Source organism: Pempheris klunzingeri, chromosome 15 (assembly GCF_042242105.1).
Source record: "Pempheris klunzingeri isolate RE-2024b chromosome 15, fPemKlu1.hap1, whole genome shotgun sequence".
In the NCBI taxonomy this organism is placed as follows: domain Eukaryota; kingdom Metazoa; phylum Chordata; class Actinopteri; order Acropomatiformes; family Pempheridae; genus Pempheris; species Pempheris klunzingeri.
Genome location: NC_092026.1, coordinates 1,025,120 through 1,046,514, shown reverse-complemented (window position 1 = coordinate 1,046,514; position 21,395 = coordinate 1,025,120). Strand labels below are relative to the sequence as shown.

General features: G+C 47.1%; 1 protein-coding gene across 11 annotated transcripts in view; it reads left to right on the top strand.

Moving 5' to 3' along the window:
• Positions 1 to 21,395, top strand: part of LOC139213735 (disks large homolog 1-like) — a 112,212-nt gene that overhangs the window by 68,543 nt on the left and 22,274 nt on the right. For 6 of the 11 annotated variants that reach the window (XM_070844345.1, XM_070844344.1, XM_070844343.1 and 3 more), the window contains 5 exons: positions 13,025 to 13,078; positions 16,125 to 16,175; positions 19,186 to 19,310; positions 20,266 to 20,435; positions 20,998 to 21,134. In XM_070844345.1, coding sequence (XP_070700446.1) covers positions 13,025 to 13,078; positions 16,125 to 16,175; positions 19,186 to 19,310; positions 20,266 to 20,435; positions 20,998 to 21,134 — 537 coding nt within the window. Of the gene's footprint in view, positions 1 to 11,872; positions 11,969 to 13,024; positions 13,079 to 16,124; positions 16,176 to 19,185; positions 19,311 to 20,265; positions 20,436 to 20,997; positions 21,135 to 21,395 lie in introns of all 11 variants that reach the window. The other 5 variants (XM_070844342.1, XM_070844340.1, XM_070844339.1 and 2 more) reach the window with 2 other exon arrangements.

The window sequence follows — 21,395 nt, the reverse complement described above, 5'->3', positions numbered from 1 at the left end:
CAGTGTGTTGTTGCTGTCTGCCTCAGACAGACGGAGGCTGGCCGACCGGCTGCTCTCTCTCCGCCTGCTAAGCGATGCTCCCTCACCCCGGCAGGTTAATCTGCCCCCGGAGGCTCCTCTCTCTCTTTTTCCCGTCAAGTTCGGCGTGTGGCGACTGCCGTTTACCGCCTGCCACCGTCGCTGCTGCCGCCGCTGCTGCTGCTGCTGCTCATAACCAGCAGGAGGAGGACGACCTCGGCGTGTCCCCTCTCTGATAGGTAGCTCCTCTCCTGGAAGCAGCGTCTGGTCACCTCCATCAGCTCCTCCGTCGGCTCCTCTGCAGCCTCCCTGTTTGTGTCTGTGAGGAAGAGGAGGAGGAGGAGGAAGAGGAGGAGGGGGGGGACACAAGGTGGAGTGAAGCCCCCCTCCCATCGTCTGCTCTCCAGCCAGCACCACCTCCGCCACCCCGCAGCCTGCAGCAGGAGCGAGAGGAGGCGCAGAGGAGGCGACACACCACCTCCACCTTCAGCACAGCAGCAGCAGCAGCAACAAGCAGCATGCTCAACTCTGTGTGGTACGCCAAAAAGATGGGCCGCCGCATCATGGGCACCCTGAGGAGAACCAAGCGGCTCCACCGGCGCCTACTGGTAGGTCACCCCCCCACCAACCTCCTTCACCCCTCCTTCCATAAAGAAATAAATCCTCTTAAAGGTGAGGAAGCCGGGGGAGGTGGTGCTGCACCGTGTAGCGTGACTCATTTTCTCCAACGTGTGTGCAGTCAGCCTGTGTACATATGATCTGCACTGCTCTGACCGCTGCCTGCCTGTGTGTGTGTGTGTGTGTGTGTGTGTTGTAAACGTATTGACTGGTCTGTGGATGTGACGCTGCTGGATGAGGCAGATGTGGAAAAGTTGCAACAGGAGAGCTGCTGCGTCATGTGGTGGATCAGGATTGATGCAGAAACCTTCACATCTGCCGAAATGCTCCACCACAGATGTAGAAACGCCCTCATCCGCGGCCTCCGTGTCGGGGTTATTTGTTGTTATCATCATTGTTGTCGTTGCCGTTGGCGTCAGCGTGTTTGCGGCGTTGGAGATCTGAGGTGATTCGTTGATAAGGCTGCCGCGGCTGTGAGCAGGTTACGGGATCTAATCGTGAGATCACTCTGAGTGTCGTTGAATGTTCAGGAATCAGGGACACTGACAAGCGCGCGCACTCACAGCAGCTGACTCTTCCAGAGCTTTCAGCAGCTGTGGCTCGAATCCGATCACGAGAGCGAGGAGCCGAGGTCTCCCTCATCTCTGGCCGAGCGAGCGTCTCCGCCGGTGTCAGGTGTGGTTCGGGGTTCTTGTCGCACCTGTGCGGTCCGTCAGGAACCCGCGTGTGAGCGAAGCAGCGCGGCGATGTGGAGAGATTTACCTGCATAAACAGCAGCATCATGTTCTGGGCAGATGTGAGGAACCCCTGCAGTAGCACATGCCTTCCCCGGCGTTGCCTAGCAACCTCCAGGCTCCTGACACGCAGCGCTACCCTGCCGCCTCCCTGTTTACCGCCTCAAACAGGCACTGTAACATACATGCACATGGACACACACACGCAGCAAAACGTGGGTCCCACTGAGGACAGAGTGTAGAACTGTGATCGCAGCGAGAGGAGCTGCTTCACTATAAAGCCCCATCACAAAGCTTTGCTCTTAAAGGATCCTTTACAACATTTTCAGCCTTAAAACAACAGTCAGACACACTCTCCAACACTAAACAGGTTTTTCTGTCCGTGATTGTGCTGCATTGTTTTTCCAGTTTAAGTGAGGTGCGACAGAAGTTTGGTATTTGGTGCAAAAACGTATTAAAAACTTTATCAGACGATGAGTTTTATCTTAGTGCAAAACTCTGTGTTTACCTGTTGAGCTGCAGTCTCATATTAACTTGACTGGATTTTATCCCCCAACATCTTAAACACTGAAAGGAGAACTCTGCTGTTTCTCCCCCATGATCCTCTCTGTCCACATCCTGGTGTCTGAGTGACTGGTAGGTAGTAAAAGTGTTGGAACTGGTCCAGTAGATCACCTCAGCCAGCAGACACCAAACGGGCTGCAATGGCTGCAACGTGATCCTTTGGGACAACTGCACCTGATCACAGTAGGTCCACTAAAAGAGCTTGTTTGATCCACTGACAGGCTCAGAGTGTTATTCTAAGTGTGTGACAGCATCATGGAAAGGATCCCTACAGAGAGAGACCTGGAAGATCCTTTTGGTTTAACCACAAACAGCACACACACCAAACTACATTCACTAAAACAGGGATTTTAGCTCACAGAACACAGGAGCTGCTGCTCTGCTGCTGCCTCCATCAGTTAATGTGTCTGTGTTATTGTGTGTGACTTTGGTGTTTTAAGTGTTGATTTTGATCCAAACTAACATATTAAAACACCAAAGTCACAGCAACTAGAGCAGCAACTTCTTCGTTCTGCAAGATAAAATTGCCGATTTTGTCAGTGGAGTCTGGTGTGTTTTATGAGAGCTATAATGGCTGTGGTTAACAAAAAGGATCTTCATGGTGGTCATTTTACTGGCAGAACACATGAGTTGCTGGTCTACTGCTGCCGTTTTGTTTGTGTTGAGTTCTTCATGTCCAGTGTAAACAGTTTGTGTTGTTTTAACACAGACTTGAAAAACAGTGAACTTTCCCTTTATTGTTGAGTGGCACAGAAGCACTTGTTGAGTCTGCTGGATAACTTTACCAATTAGTTAGTTCACTGTCTGTAGTAACAGCGGGACAGTTGAGTGTCTGTGGTTAGTTCACTGTCTGTAGTAACAGCGGGACAGCTGAGTGTCTGTGGTTAGTTCACTGTCTGTAGTAACAGCGGGACAGTTGAGTGTCTGTGGTTAGTTCACTGTCTGTAGTAACAGCGGGACAGCTGAGTGTCTGGTTAGTTCACTGTCTGTAGTAACAGCGGGACAGCTGAGTGTCTGTGGTTAGTTCACTGTCTGTAGTAACAGCGGGACAGCTGAGTGTCTGTGGTTAGTTCACTGTCTGTAGTAACAGCGGGACAGTTGAGTGTCTGTGGTTAGTTCACTGTCTGTAATAACAGCGGGACAGCTGAGTGTCTGTGGTTAGTTCACTGTCTGTAGTAACAGCGGGACAGTTGAGTGTCTGGTTAGTTCACTGTCTGTAGTAACAGCGGGACAGCTGAGTGTCTGTGGTTAGTTCACTGTCTGTAGTAACAGCGGGACAGCTGAGTGTCTGGTTAGTTCACTGTCTGTAGTAACAGCGGGACAGCTGAGTGTCTGGTTAGTTCACTGTCTGTAGTAACAGCGGGACAGCTGAGTGTCTGGTTAGTTCACTGTCTGTAGTAACAGCGGGACAGCTGAGTGTCTGGTTAGTTCACTGTCTGTAGTAACAGCGGGACAGCTGAGTGTCTGGTTAGTTCACTGTCTGTAGTAACAGCGGGACAGCTGAGTGTCTGGTTAGTTCACTGTCTGTAGTAACAGCGGGACAGCTGAGTGTCTGTGGTTAGTTCACTGTCTGTAGTAACAGCGGGACAGCTGAGTGTCTGTGGTTAGTTCACTGTCTGTAGTAACAGCGGGACAGCTGAGTGTCTGGTTAGTTCACTGTCTGTAGTAACAGCGGGACAGTTGAGTGTCTGGTTAGTTCACTGTCTGTAGTAACAGCGGGACAGCTGAGTGTCTGTGGTTAGTTCACTGTCTGTAGTAACCACAAAGGGTAAAAAGACCGAAGAGAAAACTCAGTTTGGTTCTTTTACAATAGTTCCTAGAAGTTTGATGATTCAACAACTTTACTTCTACAGTTAAAATCAGAATGCGTACGTCTCCATCAGGTACCATAAACATCACAAAGCACAAAGTACATGAATTGATCCTCATGATACATTACAAAAGGTGAATACCGTTTACGGAGTAGACCCTGAATGTCCCTGTGATGCTGGTGATGCAGCGCTCGCCTGCAGCTCTTTGGGAGACACCTTCTGGTTTTACTCTCCCTGTGGTTGGTGGGGGGGGTGAGTCACTTTTGCACTTTGTTTTGTTGAGAGTGTGAGCGGGACTGTTGGAGACCAAACACTGTGGTTTTGGCTGAAAAGGTGGAATAACACAGACACACTGACTGATGGAGCAGCAGCTCTAAAATCCCTGTTTTAGTGAATGTAGTCTGGTGTGTGTGCTGTTTGTGGTTTAACCAAAAGGATCTTCCAGGTCTCTCTCTGTAGGGATCCTTTCCATGATGCTGTCACACACTTAGAATAACACTCTGAGCCTGTCAGTGGATCAAACAAGCTCTTCTAGTGGACCTACTGTGATCAGGTGCAGTTGTCCCAAAGGATCACATTGCAGCCACTTTTACTACCTACCAGTCACTCACACACCAGGATGTGGACACAGAGGACTACTACTACCCACAGTATGTGAAAGAACTATAATGATTATTTAATCTAATTACTGACCCTGTCGGTGTTACTGGTTGTGTTTCTGCCGACAGTGGTGGGAGCTGCAGCTGTGTGCTGACCTGTGTGGCCTGTAGGGGGAGCCGCAGCCTCGCAGCAGCAGCACAGTTTAGGCAGTAATCCTAATCTTCAGCAGATTCTCGGTGCCAGTCGGCGCTGCACCTCTGAGCGTGTGGAGTCAGATTTGAGCTGAAAACAGTGGGGGTGCTGATGAGGACGGAGCAGTGAGACGGCCTCGGTCACATTGTTTAAACACTGTAGCGTGTTCCCTACAGTTCATCGTATCGACTCGCTCTCTAAATGCTGCGTTTGAGTTCCTCTTGCCATGATTCATGTGGGTCAGTTTCCTGATTCCTGCACATTTGACGCTGTGGGTCGATGCTGATTGAGCCTGGGGGCTGAACACGGGAGCAATAACCTCCTTTATTGCTCATATGACAGTTAAATACATCAAAAACAATGCAGGCATGTTGATATTGATGGATGCAGATCAATATGTTTGGAAATAGTCACTCCTCCATTGTGAATGTGGACGGAGACGAGGTGTTCAGGGACCGTAGAAGCTGTTTGGGGAGTAGGACGACCCTGCGGTGATGCTGCAGCTGTGTCTGTGTTGACCAGATGAACATTTGATGGGTCGGCGTATCGGCTTGTGTTTCCAGCAGCAGAGGGGAAAGATCTGGAAACGCTCCTCCCACCAAACCCGGCTCTCCTCCTGGGTTTTTAAATCCACTCATGAAATCTGTCCAACTGCCCGCTGTCATGTCAACACTCGTATGTGGGTTATTCTGGGGCATATTTTCTCTTGTATAAATGACTTTTCCATTCATAAATGACCCAATGTAAAGTCTGAAATGTTATTTGTACGGTAGCCTCAAATACACCACACCTAAAATCACTGTGTGTGCTAACTGGGGCTAAAGATGGTGCTAATGGGGCTAAAGATGGTGCTAAAGGGGCTAAAGATGGGGCTAACTGGGGCTAAAGATGGGGCTAACTGGGGCTAAAGATGGTGCTAAAGGGGCTAAAGATGGGGCTAACTGAGGCTAAAGATGGTGCTAACTGGGGCTAAAGATGGTGCTAACTGGGGCTAAAGATGGTGCTAATGGGGCTAAAGATGGTGCTAACTGAGGCTAAAGATGGGGCTAACTGGAGCTAAAGATAGGGCTAACTGGGGCTAAAGATAGGGCTAACTGAGGCTAAAGATGGGGCTAACTGAGGCTAAAGATGGTGCTAACTGGGGCTAAAGATGGGGCTAACTGGGGCTAAAGATGGGGCTAAAGATGGGGCTAACTGGGGCTAAAGATGGGGCTAACTGAGGCTAAAGATGGGGCTAACTGGGGCTAAAGATGGGGCTAACTGGGGCTAAAAATGGGGCTAACTGGGGCTAAAGATGGGGCTAACTGGGGCTAAAAATGGGGCTAACTGGGGCTAAAGATGGGGCTAACTGGGGCTAAAAATGGGGCTAACTGGGGCTAAAGATGGGGCTAATGTGCAGATGCGCTGACATTTTCCAGTTATGATCAACACTGACATTTCTTATCAGGTATCAGCCTGAATCACAATTTAACCTGACAGAATAAGTTTTTCTGTCTGAAAAAATAGCATTTGCAATAGACTTTCATGATTTTCAAATTTTTGAATACTAAAAAATCATGGTGTCGTTCATGCAGTCATCAATTTGTTTGGCTGGTAGTATTTTAATAAAAAGGGTTTGTAGACAAACACTACTAGTCAAAAAGCGTGTTGTTGGGTACATGAAGGCATCTTGATATGGTTTTTTCCCCAGAGGATGGATCCTCTTGATTTTAATGACCTCCTGGTTTTTTCCTTCCGGTGTCACCTTCAGGGTTTATTTGCCCCACTGGTGGTAAAACTGCAATAACAGTAAAAGTTGTTCAGATAATTCCGTTTATTTCAGTTTCAGGCTGATGGTTCTCGTCTCTCATGGCTAAAATCACGGTTGGACGTCTTCAGCCTTCGAGTGCCAGCATTTAGTTTTGTTTTTAGACTTTTGTGTAAATTCTGCTCATATTTCACGTTGTCTGGAGGCACCGCTGGGAAAAAGAGCAAACATCAGAGGCAGCTTCAGTCCTGAAGAGCCAGCGAGGACTGTCAGGTTTTTATCTCCAGCAGAAGTTTAAAGCCGCTGCAGAGAACAACCAAGAGATGGCTGCAGCTTTCTGCCTGCCTGATGCCGCCGACCGGGAGTCATCGCCGCCCCCCCGCCTTGCTGCTGACGATGACATGCACGCCGCTGAGTCTGAATCCGGGGGCAACATCGATTATTCATGCAGCGAGTGGAGCCGCCCCCCTTCCTCGTGCTGACATGTGCCACGCTCAGTGAAGCCGATTAATTGGCAGGAGAATGAGAGAAGACGAGAGGGAGGGTGTCACAGAGAAAGAGCAACTGAAGAGGGAGGGGTGAGCCGAGGAGGAGAAAAGGGGGAGTGTTATTGTGCTGGTGGAGGGAGGGAGGCAGGGAGGGAGCCTGAGTAACGGGGTTGAGTTTGGATCTGTTGCTGTCGCACCGCAGAGACCGACCGAGCCAGTTCAGCTCTGAAGGAACCATCCATAATTTATCAATCAACCTCCTCCCATCGGGAATCTCCTCCAGGAAGATGACCACACATTACCCCCGCCAGGAGTTCACCTCCAAGGCTGTGAACGGTGCCGAGAAGAAGCCGCCGCGGGTCGACGTCAACCTGCAGGAGTCCATTGCCCACCTGCACCCCCTCCAGAGGCAGCACGCCATCGAGCTCCACCGGCAGCAGCAGCAGCAGCAGCAGCAGCAGCAGCAGCAGCAACAGCCGCCGAATCGGCCGCAGGTCCAGGCGTCTCTGTCCACATTCACCGCCTGCACCGTGCCGGCGTCCTGCCGAGCTCGCAGCCGCTTCCTCAACCTGCGTGACAGCGTCAAGAAAAGCCCGACCAAGAGTACGGCGAAAGTGGTCGGCAGCAGCCACACAGCCAGTCGGCCAGAGATACCCTGGGTACCGTTCGCTTTCAGTAAGGTACTTTTACATCGACAACGTGCCCCTTTGAAGCTCGGAGAACATTTGTGCTTGTTTTTTTTTGGCTTTGATTCTGCAGCTGTGTCTTAGAGGCTAGTCTCTAATCACTTCCCAGTGTGTGTACTACCAAGTCCAGACCAAAAAGTACTGAGGATTGGTCTCAAGTACCAAAAGTTGGCAACATCAGCTTTGTAATCTTGCGTACTTTTTCTGTGCTGAGATGTTTCCACACTTCAGTCACAATCTGACGAGGAACGACGGCTTGTTTTCTGACTACTTCAGCTGTTTTAGTTAATATAAAGGGACGCGTTCAAAAGGAAGCTTGTGTTTGTTGAAGTCTTGTACCAAGAGAACCAAAACAATCCTGTGTGTTCTCCGTCACAAGTTTATTTGATGGTTCCGCCCACAAACGTTCTACAGGTAAACTCTGAATTGAGTCATTCAGTCATGATCAGCAGTTTTTAGGTTTCTTTCAGGTGTGACAGAACTCTGAGGTTACTGTTCAGAGCCTGACTGGAAAAGGTGCAGGTTTGGTTATATTTGTCAGGTGTTGCTGTGTCATGACCTCTGACCCTTGAACTCATGTTGTTGGTGATTGAGGAGCTGAGGGTCGCTCTGCTGGTGACTTTATGATATATTATATTTAGAGTAGCTGTCAGAGCTGGCTGCACATGTACAGTAGTGTGTGTGTGTGTGTGTGTGTGTCTCAGATTGAGCTACTACAGTGTGACAGTTTATGGAGGATCGATGCCGACCGTCATGTGGTGCAGTTCGTGTGGGACTGTTGTCATGACATCTGTTGTGTCTCTGTAGCTGAAAACCAGAACCTCATTGTTCTTGTTTGGCATTTAAATTCTCCTCCATCCATCAAACTCAGTGCTGCTGCTGCTGCTGCTGCTGCTGCTGCTCAAACGATCTTGTTCGGACCTTAAGCTGTTTGCTTTAACCTCGTTTATTTCCTCCCTAAACTTATTGATTTGTATCTGCCTCTATTTTGAATTCTGTCTAAAGGCGCTGTGCACAATAATTAACATACTTGATTGGATAAGATCTGTAATCAACATTTCTTTCTGTTTTGGATTAGAGGTTTGGTTTGGTTAGCTGGTTGGAGTCTTTTGTTAGAGACTAGTCAGACTGGCTACGGTGGCTAGGCTAACAATAGCCATGTTAGCTAAGGCTAGCTCTCATATTAGCTTTGGTTACATAGCCAAGGATCTATGAAATGATTTTATGGTCTCCAAAGCATCACACATATCCCAACAACAGATACAGACAAGAGAAACATAAATATTTATTTTATTCACTGTGCTTTGGTGCTCACAGTCTGACACCAGCAGGAGGTCACATGGCACCTTAATTCAGAAATGATTCTAATGATGTAATTTTGTTGTCTGATACTTGAACATTTTCACCACGAACTGAGACTTCACTAACTTTAACATGATCTTTTTAACTGACAAACCTCATGTGTGAGATTCATGGAAGGTCCCACGGTGGTCCAGACTTCTCTCTCTAGCTCGTCAGTGACCGATACAATAACTTTCACATACTGTCACAAATTGAACAAATCCTTATCATTAATGTTTGTTCACGTTATCTCGGCATTATGCAATCTAGCATTGGCTGGATGCTGATCGTGTTTGGATTAAATAATTTGTAAAACCTGTAAAACAAAAGTCCCCATTGCAGTTTACCAGAGCTGAAGAAGGCGTCTTTAAATGTCTCATTTTGTTCGACATAAAGACAGAAAACAGAGAGAAGTAGGAAATCTTCACTCTGGAGATGCTGAAAAAGAGAAAAAGATGTTGTTTAATCTGCTGATGACGGACTGATTGATGAATGAACTAGTGGTTCTGGTGATGGTTTGTTTCGGACTCTGGTGTTGATGGTTTTCTTCGCCGTGAGCTCATTTATTTATCTCCCAACCGTCACTCTTGTTGAATAAATTAAAACCTAAACGCTGTCCTCAGTGTGTTGCTACATGTGTCGCACCAGTTTGTATTCTTTGGGGCCAATTAAGCCCCATTGTCAGCGGCTTTCCGAGCGGTGCTCCAGAAGTAGGGCTGCCGGATCAATGTGGTCGATGTGCGGGGGCTAATTTTAGCGGCTGTTGGTTTTCCATGGGCTCCGAGTTCTGCTGCTGCAGCACAACAATTAAGCCTCTCGAAACAGAGCGGCGCTTCCTGCCAGCAGCTTCACGAGGTCCCACTCTTGCATAATAGAGGTCACAGCATTGAAGGCCGCCCCACACTCAGCGCTCGCTCCTCTTTATTATGGTTTCACATGTAAGCCGGGGTTTTGAAAGGTAGCCTGGTGTCTGGAATCTGATTCTGTCCACGCGTACAAAGAGTTTGGTTACATCATGTAGGAAAAGAAGTTAAAGATTAACCTGGAAGTGCTTCCTAACACGCCTGGTTTGTGACCCTTAAACAGGTTGTGAGGTTTTTCCTCTTTACGTGGCCACTAAGAAAGGAAAATGATATAAATGTGTGGAGCAGAGCAGTCAAAGGGGTGATTATGACCCTCAGGTAGTGTCTTAAATCTGGAGTATTGATTTTTATGTGATTCTATTCATCTCCCTGATAGATGCATTTATAAATTAGTCCAAGTCATAATTTAAATGCAGATTATTCTGAAAGCTCCAGTAAATGAATAATAAAACTTCTACATATGAAGGTCTTAGTCTAGTTGGAGTTCGAGCCAATCGAACGCAGAGTCTCTCCATGTGTCCAGCGATGGGAACATTGGGATCTTTCCCATCACCACCTTTGATTTGTTCTGTCCACGTGGGTAAACTCACCGTGTGCCCGAGTCAACGGCCCACAGGGGGCGCTAACAGGACTCTCTTTCCCTTCTTAGTTAGTTTATTTTTAGTCTAGTTTAATTTCATCCTGTACAGCTCAAACACACGTGTAAATATATGAAAATAAGTAATTACACCCTTTTCACATCCACCATCCTGCAGATCTGCAGATCTGCCCACAGAAAACACACACACACTTAAATATGTATATTATATAAACACCAGAAGTCCCAACTAAAAGGTCAAACACACTTTGTATTTCTTCATACTTTTGTATTTGTTAATCACCCCGTGTCAGAATCCACATATTATATTTTATCTATACATAAAGATTATTATGGTTTGGTCTGTAGACATTTGGAGTTTGGCATTTTCAAAATTGCCATCTTGGTTTTTATTTTAAACCAGAAGCGGCGTTCATTCTGTGAAGATCACCTGATTGGTCGGGTTCAGACAGGACCCTCCTCTGATTGGTCGGGTTCAGTCAGGACCCTCCTCTGATTGGTCGGGTTCAGTCAGGACCCTCCTCTGATTGGTCGGGTTCAGTCAGGACCCTCCTCTGATTGGTCGGGTTCAGTCAGGACCCTCCTCTGATTGGTCGGGTTCAGTCAGGACCCTCCTCTGATTGGTCGGGTTCAGTCAGGACCCTCCTCTGATTGGTCGGGTTCAGACAGGACCCTCCTCTGATTGGTCGGGTTCAGTCAGGACCCTCCTCTGAGACTGAGAGCAGAAACTCATCAGGAAAATGTTCCCTGAGCTGATAAATCAGGAGAGAAGTCGCCTCATTTCCTCATTGACTTCCATCCAATCAGACCTCTGTTTGGAGCCAACTGTCAGACTTCCCATAAATGTACGACTTTAAAAAAGAGAATATTTATGTTTTAATCTCAGACATTGAGAGGTTTTGCTCTAAATATTAACCCCCTCCCCAACTGCATATTGTATTTTTTGAATCTCATCTATAGCTCCAATAAGTGACATGACAGATGTCTGCTGTGGTACCGTCGGACCCCCACAGTACCTGTCTGTGTGACGTTCTGCTGGGATGGTTGTGAATGTGTGACCTCTGACCTCTGACCTGCTGTCAGGGTTAATACGCTCCGCTCCCCCTGATTGAAATGTCTGCTGCTGCTTTTCAATAATCACAAAAAGGACATCCACCCCCTGCTGAGACTGTACCGAGGGACTGGGGATTTACCACACACACACTCTCTCACTCTCACACACACACACACACTCACAGAGGTCAAATAGTATGGCTTTAATCCTCTCAGAGCAGCAGATGGGGCAGAGTTGGTCACATCAGGATCCACCAAAAAGTGCAGCGTCAGGTAATCTGCCAATCACAGGACGTCTTTGCGTGATTGGCTGACCTCGCTGACACTTCCTGTTTCCTGCCCTGTGTGTGTGTGTGTGTGTGTGAGAGAGAGAAACTCCCCCCATCTGGCACCTCAGCACCATGAACACAAACGGGACAGAGGCACCGATCACAACACCTGTCAGCCAACATCGACATGCACACATCCTCCTCCTCCTCCTCCTCTTCGTCCTGCTGCTGTTCATCTGTGCTGCACTGTGTTTGTCTAACCTTTGACCCCTCACCATGCTATTGTTCAGCAGGCCGAGGCCACCCCGCCCTCCTCTCCCATAATCCCTGTGATCCCAGTCTCGCCAATCGCAGCCGACACCACCATCATCCCTCCGACGTCACAGGTCCTTTTTTTTTTTGTTTTTGTTTGTTTGTTTTTGTTGCATTTACTTTCCTCCACTCCTCTTCCTGTCTTGCCACATCCATGTATAGATCTGTCCTCATGTGATTGGCTGCTCCACTCTCCGGCCGCCGTCGCCGCATGGAGTTTAGTTCCTCGTCTGCCGTCCAGCTGTGGCTGTGATGAAGTGAGCAGATTAGCGATAGGAGCAGTGGGAGAAATGCCACACTTCCCCCACATGACTTTTAAGAGCCCATCTGGCTCCTCCCGGGGAGAGAGGGAGGGAGGGAGGGAGAGAGAGAGGGAGGGAGGGAGAGAGAGAGGGAGAGAGAGAGAGAGAGAGAGAGAGAGGGAGGGAGGGAGGGAGAGGGAGAGAGAGAGAGAGAGAGAGAGGGAGGGAGGGAGGGAGAGGGAGAGAGAGAGAGAGAGAGAGAGAGAGAGGGAGGGAGGGAGGGAGAGAGAGAGAGAGAGGGAGAGAGAGAGAGACTGAGAGAGAGAGAGACTGAGAGAGGGAGGGAGAGGGAGAGAGAGAGAGAGGGATGGAGAGAGGGAGAGGGAGAGAGAGACTGAGGGAGAGAGAGAGACAGAGAGAGAGAGAGAGAGACAGACTGAGGGAGACAGAGACAGAGACTGAGGGAGAGAGAGAGGGAGAGAGCCTTTAAAGCTAGAGGAGGAGGAGGGAGAAGGAGCAGTGAGGAGCAGGGTGTCCATCCTTCAGGACCTGGTCTGGTGGACTTTTAGGCTTCATGCTTCCACGTTGCATCTTCTGCAGCGTGAGTTGCCCCCATGTACGTAGCGCTCTGTCCTCACTAATCTCTGCTCAAATCCACCCGCTTCCTGTTCTAGCCTCAGTCGCTCTGTAGTGTCATGAGGAGAGTAAGTCTCTAATGTCTGGCTTTTTATTCGCTGCACGGCGGGCGGGCGGGCAGGCAGGCGGGGGTCAGCGGGCGTTGTGTTTGGAGGTGGCTCAGGTGTTGTGGGTGGATGTTGAGGGGGTTGTGTTTTTGTCTGTGGTGTTGATGTTTCCTCTGACGCTGCGATGTGTCCTCTCTCTCCTCAGGCCAATCCTCCCCCTGTGGTGGTCAACACAGACAGCCTGGACACGCCGCCATACGTGAGTTCACATGTTCCTCGTCATGTTCCTCATCATGTTCCTCGTCATGTTCCTCATCATGTTCCTCATCATGTTCCTCGTCATGTCTGCTGTGTTGTTCTTTGTTTTACACTGGAGCAAATATTCAGCTTGGTGCTCATACAGCGCATTTACTGTTTAGGGATTACAAGCTCAGACTAGCTGAACAGCTGATCCCGAAGTCCCACCGGACTCCTCTGTGGTGTTCCGGCCGCGGCCCGGTTAAGTTCAGTCCTCAGCACGGCTTCATCTCCACCAGGAGCGTTTCAGAGAGTTCCTCCTGCTGATCAGTGTTTCTGCTCAGATTTAGCTGGTTTGGTCCTTAAACTGATGTTGGAGCTTCTAACGGGATCAAACAGGCCGCGTTTCTTCTTCTGCTGCTTTAAATGTGTCTCTTGGATGTACTTCCTGCTTTGTTGTGCTGCAGCTACAGACAGCAGCTAAAGTCACAGTCAGAGTGTTTCTCCATCCCAGATGAACCTCTGGTCGTCATGGTGTTAAAAACCCTCTGAGCGGCTGACCTGGTGCCTCTGCTCCGTCAGAAACAGACCAGGAGCAAATCTTTAGCGCCGCTGACCTTCCCAGTGGGATTTAGCCTTTCTGAAACGAATGTGATCAGTGGATGTACGGATGCCTCCGTGCTTTAGTTCTACACTTTCTGAGGGGATGAAGATTTGGCTTTAATCAATATAATTGCAAAACCAGGTGGATGAAACAAAAACATAAGTCTTTTCCACCCTGAAAGCAATATGAACAATCCAAATCCGATATCAGGATCAGGATCAGGAAATTATTATTGTGGTGACGAGGAGAGACTTGAAATCCTTCTGACCGACACAGTTTACAAAACAGAAATACAGGACAAATATTAGAATAGATCTGAAATAATAGAAAATGAGGGTTTAATGGACAGTCAAAGCACTTTGAGACATTCACACACGAGGAACCTAATAGGACAAACAATCCACAATCCAGAATCAGTTTGACGTTCAGTGTTTTGCTGAAGCGGACCGGAGGAGCCGGGGATCGAACCGCCGACCTTCTGGTTGGTTGACGACTTGCTGTAGCTCCTCCCTACAGATCACGGTTTAAAGATAAAGTAGTTCAAGAAGACATTAGCACATGAACTAAGTCGTCACAACAGAAAAGCCTTAATGTTGTCAGTGCGTAAAAAATATGGATTCTATTCTTCTGCTGTGTTACGACTTTAAAGGATAAGTCCACTGTTTCTCCCCCCGGTCCTCTGTGTCCACATCCTGGTGTCTGAGTGACTGGTAGGTAGTAAAAGTGTTGGAACTGGTCCAGTAGATCACCTCAGCCAGCAGACACCAAACGGGCTGCAATGGCTGCAACGTGATCCTTTGGGACAACTGCACCTGATCACAGTAGGTCCAAAGTCACCAGACTCCACTAGTCATTTTAGTGAGGTCAGTTAGTTTGTGTTATTGTTGTGTTATTGAGTAACTTCAGTGCTTTAAGTAGTTCGCTTGGATCTGAACTAACCCTTAAAAACACCAAAGTCATACAAAGCTGCTGGCTGAGGTGATCTACTGGACCAGTTCCAACACTTTTACTACCTACCAGTCACTCAGACACCAGGATACGTAAAAGAAAAAACCAGGATTACCCTTTAAAGTGTTCAGAACAAATCTCAGCCACAGCTCCAGAGCTATAAATGGAGCTGGTGATGAGACTGTTTCCAAGATCACAGATTATCAGTCTGAAATCCTCCCGTTTTAATTGGCTGCTTTTATTATTTATTGTTTTTTATTGTACAGAGAAAGTAGAAGAGGTGGTGGAGCCGCCCTGAGGACTGAGAGTACACTGTACAGTACATATATCTGTGTTAGAGGACAGGTGGAAGGCTCCTGTGAAGTGGTGACTGGTTCCTGGAGTCAGACCAGTCTAAATTAAATTGGCGGCAGACACTAAACCGCTGCCCGGCCAACTCTGTGAGATGCTACTTTATCTCTGCCGGCTTAATTTGCAGAGCAAGATGTTGAGAAAATCATGAAAACAGGTTTGAGAAAGCAGCTTATTGTGGCCACGTTAACATCAGGAGTCATATCAGTTCACGAACACTGCAGCTTGTTTACTTCAGTTATTATTTAAGCCATAAAGAAGACGTTTGCACTTTTATCAGCCTCAGAATCTTTTATTAGCTTCAAATGTGGTGATAAATCTTTTCTTGTTCAAGTTCACCTGCTGTTTGAAAAATGAAGAATTTGATTTGATGTAAATAGTTAAAAGAATGACTTTTAAATCGCTCTCTTTAAAGACACCAGACTTCATGGAAAAAAACAATAATTTTAAGCAGTTTGCTGGTCTACTGCTGTCTCATTCAGTTAGTTTGGTTTTGTTATTTTGTGATACTCAGATGTGGAACTAGATCAGATCTAACCCCTAAAAACATCAAAGTCACACGATAATACAGACTAACTAACAGATTAAGGCAGCAGCAGAGCAGCAGCTCCTGTGTCCTGTTCTCTAAAATCCCTGTTTTAGTGAATGTAGTCTGGTGTGTGTGCTGTTTGTGGTTAAACCAAAAGGATCTTCCAGGTCTCTCTCTGTAGGGATCCTTTCCATGATGCTGTCACACACTTAGAATAACACTCTGAGCCTGTCAGTGGATCAAACAAGCTCTTTTAGTGGACCTACTGTGATCAGGTGCAGTTGTCCCAAAGGATCACGTTGCAGCCATTGCAGCCCGTTTGGTGGCTGCTGGCTGAGGTGATCTACTGGATCAAATTCAAATTCAACACTACCTGTTATTTAAACACCAGGATGTGAACAGAGAGAACCTGGGGGTAGAAACAGTGGAGCTGTCCTTTAAAAGGGAAAGTAGTCTGTAGTCTGTTTACTGACAGGAAGTGAAGCTCTGCCAGCTAAAATAAATAAAACCAAACACACTGTTTCCATTATGTTGTTGTGTTTCTTCTGCTGTCAGCTGAGAATATGTTGATTTATCATAGAGACCCACCTGACAGGTAATTAACTGATAAATGTGTGTGTGTGTGTGTGTGTGCAGGTGAACGGGACGGAGGCTGATTATGAGTACGAGGAGATCACGCTGGAGAGGGTAAGACGCTGAGCAGCCGTCCTTTTTATTTCTCTTTGAACCACAGCCACGTTGTCAGCAGAGTAACGGTCCATAATTCAGAGGATTCACCTTCGCACAGACTCCTGGCAGCAGACTGAGCATCTGACTTTGACGCTCTACTTTTATGTACTTTGTCCACAGTTTGTTAAAGTTTCCAAATCTGTGAGAAATCTGGAGGAATGAGGACGTAACGAACAGCTGTGTGTTTGTGATCTGCTCATACGAACACAAACGTGCATTTTCTTTTTAATGCAGCTGTGTTTTAATCCCAGACTCTGCCTGTGATTAAATCTTTTATATTATCTTCAGTCATATCTTCCTTTTTTTCCTTGTCCCAGTTCAGCTGTGTTTCCTCAAGTGCAAATTATTATCAGTGCAGCGTGAATAAAAACCGTCTCTGCCAGCTGAGTCCCACTGAAAATACAATCTGTTATTCTGTCTGCGGGCTCCGATGTTTCCTCCATGTTAGTGCCAGCCGTTTAATCACAGCAGTACTGTTACGGCTCGGCCTTTCTTTTATGTTCACTTGAAAATAAAGTTTGAGATTCCATGTTCACTGTAGGAACCAACACATTCTTCTCATGCTCAGGTTCAGAGACAGGAGCTGAAACTGTTTTAGCTCCTGTCTCTTTTAAAAAAGTTAGTGGAGGTCTATAGTGTGTGTGTGTGTGCTAGTTAGTCAGTGTGTTAGTGTGTAGTGGAGGTCTATAGTGTGTGTGTGCTAGTTAGTCAGTGTGTTAGTGTGTAGTGGAGGTCTATAGTGTGTGTGTGCTAGTTAGTCAGTGTGTCAGTGTGTAGTGGAGGTCTATAGTGTGTGTGTGCTAGTTAGTCAGTGTGTTAGTGTGTAGTGGAGGTCTATAGTGTGTGTGTGCTAGTTAGTCAGTGTGTTAGTGTGTAGTGGAGGTCTATAGTGTGTGTGTGCTAGTTAGTCAGTGTGTCAGTGTGTAGTGGAGGTCTATAGTGTGTGTGTGTGTTAGTTAGTCAGTGTGTCAGTGTGTAGTGGAGGTCTATAGTGTGTGTGTGTGTTAGTTAGTCAGTGTGTCAGTGTGTAGTGGAGGTCTATAGTGTGTGTGTGTGTGTTAGTTAGTCAGTGTGTCAGTGTGTAGTGGAGGTCTATAGTGTGTGTGTGTGTGCTAGTTAGTCAGTGTGTCAGTGTGTAGTGGAGGTCTATAGTGTGTGTGTGTGTGCTAGTTAGTCAGTGTGTTAGTGTGTAGTGGAGGTCTATAGTGTGTGTGTGTGTGCTAGTTAGTCAGTGTGTCAGTGTGTAGTGGAGGTCTATAGTGTGTGTGTGCTAGTTAGTCAGTGTGTCAGTGTGTAGTGGAGGTCTATAGTGTGTGTGTGTTAGTTAGTCAGTGTGTCAGTGTGTAGTGGAGGTCTATAGTGTGTGTGCTAGTTAGTCAGTGTGTCAGTGTGTAGTGGAGGTCTATAGTGTGTGTGTGCTAGTTAGTCAGTGTGTCAGTGTGTAGTGGAGGTCTATAGTGTGTGTGCTAGTTAGTCAGTGTGTCAGTGTGTAGTGGAGGTCTATAGTGTGTGTGTGCTAGTTAGTCAGTGTGTCAGTGTGTAGTGGAGGTCTATAGTGTGTGTGTGCTAGTTAGTCAGTGTGTTAGTGTGTAGTGGAGGTCTATAGTGTGTGTGTGCTAGTTAGTCAGTGTGTTAGTGTGTAGTGGAGGTCTATAGTGTGTGTGTGCTAGTTAGTCAGTGTGTTAGTGTGTAGTGGAGGTCTATAGTGTGTGTGTGCTAGTTAGTCAGTGTGTTAGTGTGTAGTGGAGGTCTATAGTGTGTGTGTGTGCTAGTTAGTCAGTGTGTTAGTGTGTAGTGGAGGTCTATAGTGTGTGTGTGTGTGCTAGTTAGTCAGTGTGTCAGTGTGTAGTGGAGGTCTATAGTGTGTGTGTGCTAGTTAGTCAGTGTGTCAGTGTGTAGTGGAGGTCTATAGTGTGTGTGTGTGTGTGCTAGTTAGTCAGTGTGTTAGTGTGTAGTGGAGGTCTATAGTGTGTGTGTGCTAGTTAGTCAGTGTGTCAGTGTGTAGTGGAGGTCTATAGTGTGTGTGTGTGTTAGTTAGTCAGTGTGTCAGTGTGTAGTGGAGGTCTATAGTGTGTGTGTGTGTTAGTTAGTCAGTGTGTCAGTGTGTAGTGGAGGTCTATAGTGTGTGTGTGTGTGCTAGTTAGTCAGTGTGTCAGTGTGTAGTGGAGGTCTATAGTGTGTGTGTGTGTGTTAGTTAGTCAGTGTGTTAGTGTGTAGTGGAGGTCTATAGTGTGTGTGTGTGTGTTAGTTAGTCAGTGTGTCAGTGTGTAGTGGAGGTCTATAGTGTGTGTGTGCTAGTTAGTCAGTGTGTCAGTGTGTAGTGGAGGTCTATAGTGTGTGTGTGCTAGTTAGTCAGTGTGTTAGTGTGTAGGATTTCCTCCATGTTTCTCCAGTCTGAAGTCTTTTCTCACTCATTCTGCTTTATTGACTTCTGGAACCTTCTAGCTGAGGTTGGACACATTTTAGGGACATGAAGGGTTAAAACCAGTGCAGTGAGTTATATTTCAAAATACTTCATTCAGACAGTCTGAGGTGGTCGGCATGCAAACATGAACAGAAACAGTTCATTTATACACATGAAAATACAGTACGACAAATATGTTAGAACAACGAACAGAATTAACAGCGATTGATTGATAGCTGCCCAAAAAACGACATGAATGTAAAAGTGCATTCATCTGTTTAAAAATAAGTCTGTCTGTCATCATGGCACAAAAAAAGATTGAAAAGACTTAATTCAGCCTAACTAAATGACTTTTAAAAGTCCTTCGGCTTAAAAGAAAGAAGATGATTTCCGTTTGCTTCTCATCCTGAAAAAACACCAGCGTTTAGACTGTCATTCTTTGAGATGTGGCTGTTGTTGGTAACGTGATGATGGATGTGATGCTGCGGACCTCATTTCTGTTAATTATTTGTTGTTGTGTTTGTTTTTAATCTTGGTTGTCATGGTGACTGTCCTGGTATCCAGGGGAACTCGGGACTGGGCTTCAGCATCGCGGGCGGCACAGACAACCCCCACATCGGTGAAGACCCCAGCATCTTCATCACCAAAGTCATACCGGGGGGAGCCGCCGCCCAGGACGGACGGCTCAGGTGGGACGTTTGAAGAGCTCGGGGGGGCGGGGGGGTACCATCGTTCAAAAACAGCAGTTTAGTTTTGGAGTTGTTCATTACGAGCTGGTATCTGTTACCCAGAATCCCCTGCAGCGTCCTGCTGCCTTTCACTGCTTCATCCATAATGCAGCAGCCACAGTCTGACACACCTGATCCAGGTGATGATGGCGGGCTGTGGGCTGAACCCGTTTGTTGGTCTGTCAGTCGTCAGTGAGGCTCATGTGTCTGACTGAAAGCTCAGGTCACTTACAGAGGGAACGTAAAAAAAAACAGCAGGGAAAAGGTTCAGAAAAAACGACGTGCTCGTGAAATAGTCATTCAGTGGGTCGTGTTTACTGAAGCACACAAACTGCCTTCGTTCCTCTGTAGACGCCCACATGGTGATTTTGACTGGTGTCATTAAGGACGTTTGAGAGAACATTCATCAAACACTGAATTTCTACCTGGAAGTTTGGAAACGTCCACATGAGCCACAAACATTCCCATTTTCAAGGGCCAGTCATGAGCAATGTGACATCTACTTGTGCCTTTTAATCATTTGGATTTGTTGTTTTGTCCGTGGCTTTAGGAGTTCCTTTTCTGGAGATGTTGAACCCTAAAAATGGCTTCCCACCGAAGACGTTTTGTTGGGACAAAAATGACAAAAAATCTAAAAAAGCAAATATATATATGTGACCCATGCACCATGATATACGAGTATATAAAATACTTCTGCTGTTGTTTCCTGCCGAGTGACTACGGATGTAAATTAGCAGTCTTGCTGATACTGATGCTCACTAATGTTTAGAGGAGTGGAACATGGACGTACAGTGATCAGAAAACACAGTAACTAAACACAGCTGAACAGTAGAATCCCTCTAAAGCCACAAACTGTCTGTCTATGAACCTCTAAAGCAAATGAGATGACCGACGCCCGCCGCTGTCCCTGTTTCAGGGTCAACGACGTCATCCTGAGAGTCAACGAGGTGGATGTTCGGGACGTGACCCACAGCCGAGCCGTGGAGGCCCTGAAGGAGGCCGGCTCGCTGGTCCGACTGTACGTGCGCAGGAGGAAACCCGTCTCCGAGAAAGTGATGGAGATCAAACTGGTGAAGGGACCCAAAGGTGACTGGAAGGGTTAAAGGGTGTCGTTTGGTTTAGATATCGTCATCTGGTCGATCCTGAGGGAGACTGTGTGTGTGTGTGTGTGTGTGTGTGTGTGTGTGTGTGTGTGTGTGTGTGTGTGTGTGTGTGTGTGTGTGTGTGTGTGTGTGTGTGTGTGTGTGTGTGTGTGTGTGTGTGTGTGTGTGTGTGTGTGTGTGTGTGTGTGTTGCTGTGTGTGTGTTGTGTGTTGTGCTGTGTGTGTGTTGTTGTGTGTGTTGCTGTGTGTGTGTGTGTTGTTGCTGTGTGTGTGTGTGTGTGTGTGTGTGTGTGTTGCTGTGTGTGTGATTGTCTGCTTGCTGAGGATCTTTACAAAAATCCCTCGGGGCCTCATGATTATTCAGAGAAGAAGCCCGGCTCGAGAACAAAGCCTCGGTCTCCACGGAAACATCCTAAAATATGCTTCAGTGTGTTTCTGTTTCAGTCACATCCTCTAAACGTTACTGTGAAGATGCTCGTCGGTGCCGACAGGTCGATGATCCCTCTAACAGCCCCCCCCCTCCCTCTGTGGTCCTGGTGTGTTCAGGTCTGGGCTTCAGTATAGCGGGCGGCGTGGGGAACCAGCACATCCCGGGCGACAACAGCATCTACGTGACCAAGATCATCGAAGGAGGAGCTGCACATAAAGACGGGAGGCTGCAGATCGGAGACAAACTGCTGGCTGTAAGAACACGGAGCAGAAACAGTTTTTAGTTTGTCTGACGAGATGTTTAAAATCCTTTTTAGAGGCTTAGAAAGCAAACAAGAGAGAATCCCTCTTGATTTTATCGTTATTAATGACTAAAGAGCCCTGATTCTAACCCTGTTCAGAACTTGACTTTAAGGCTCGTTCACACCAACATATATGTGAGGACGGTCATGGTAGAAACAGGAAAACTAAAAAATAAAACAGGGATGATGAAGACAAGATCATCCAAACCAGGA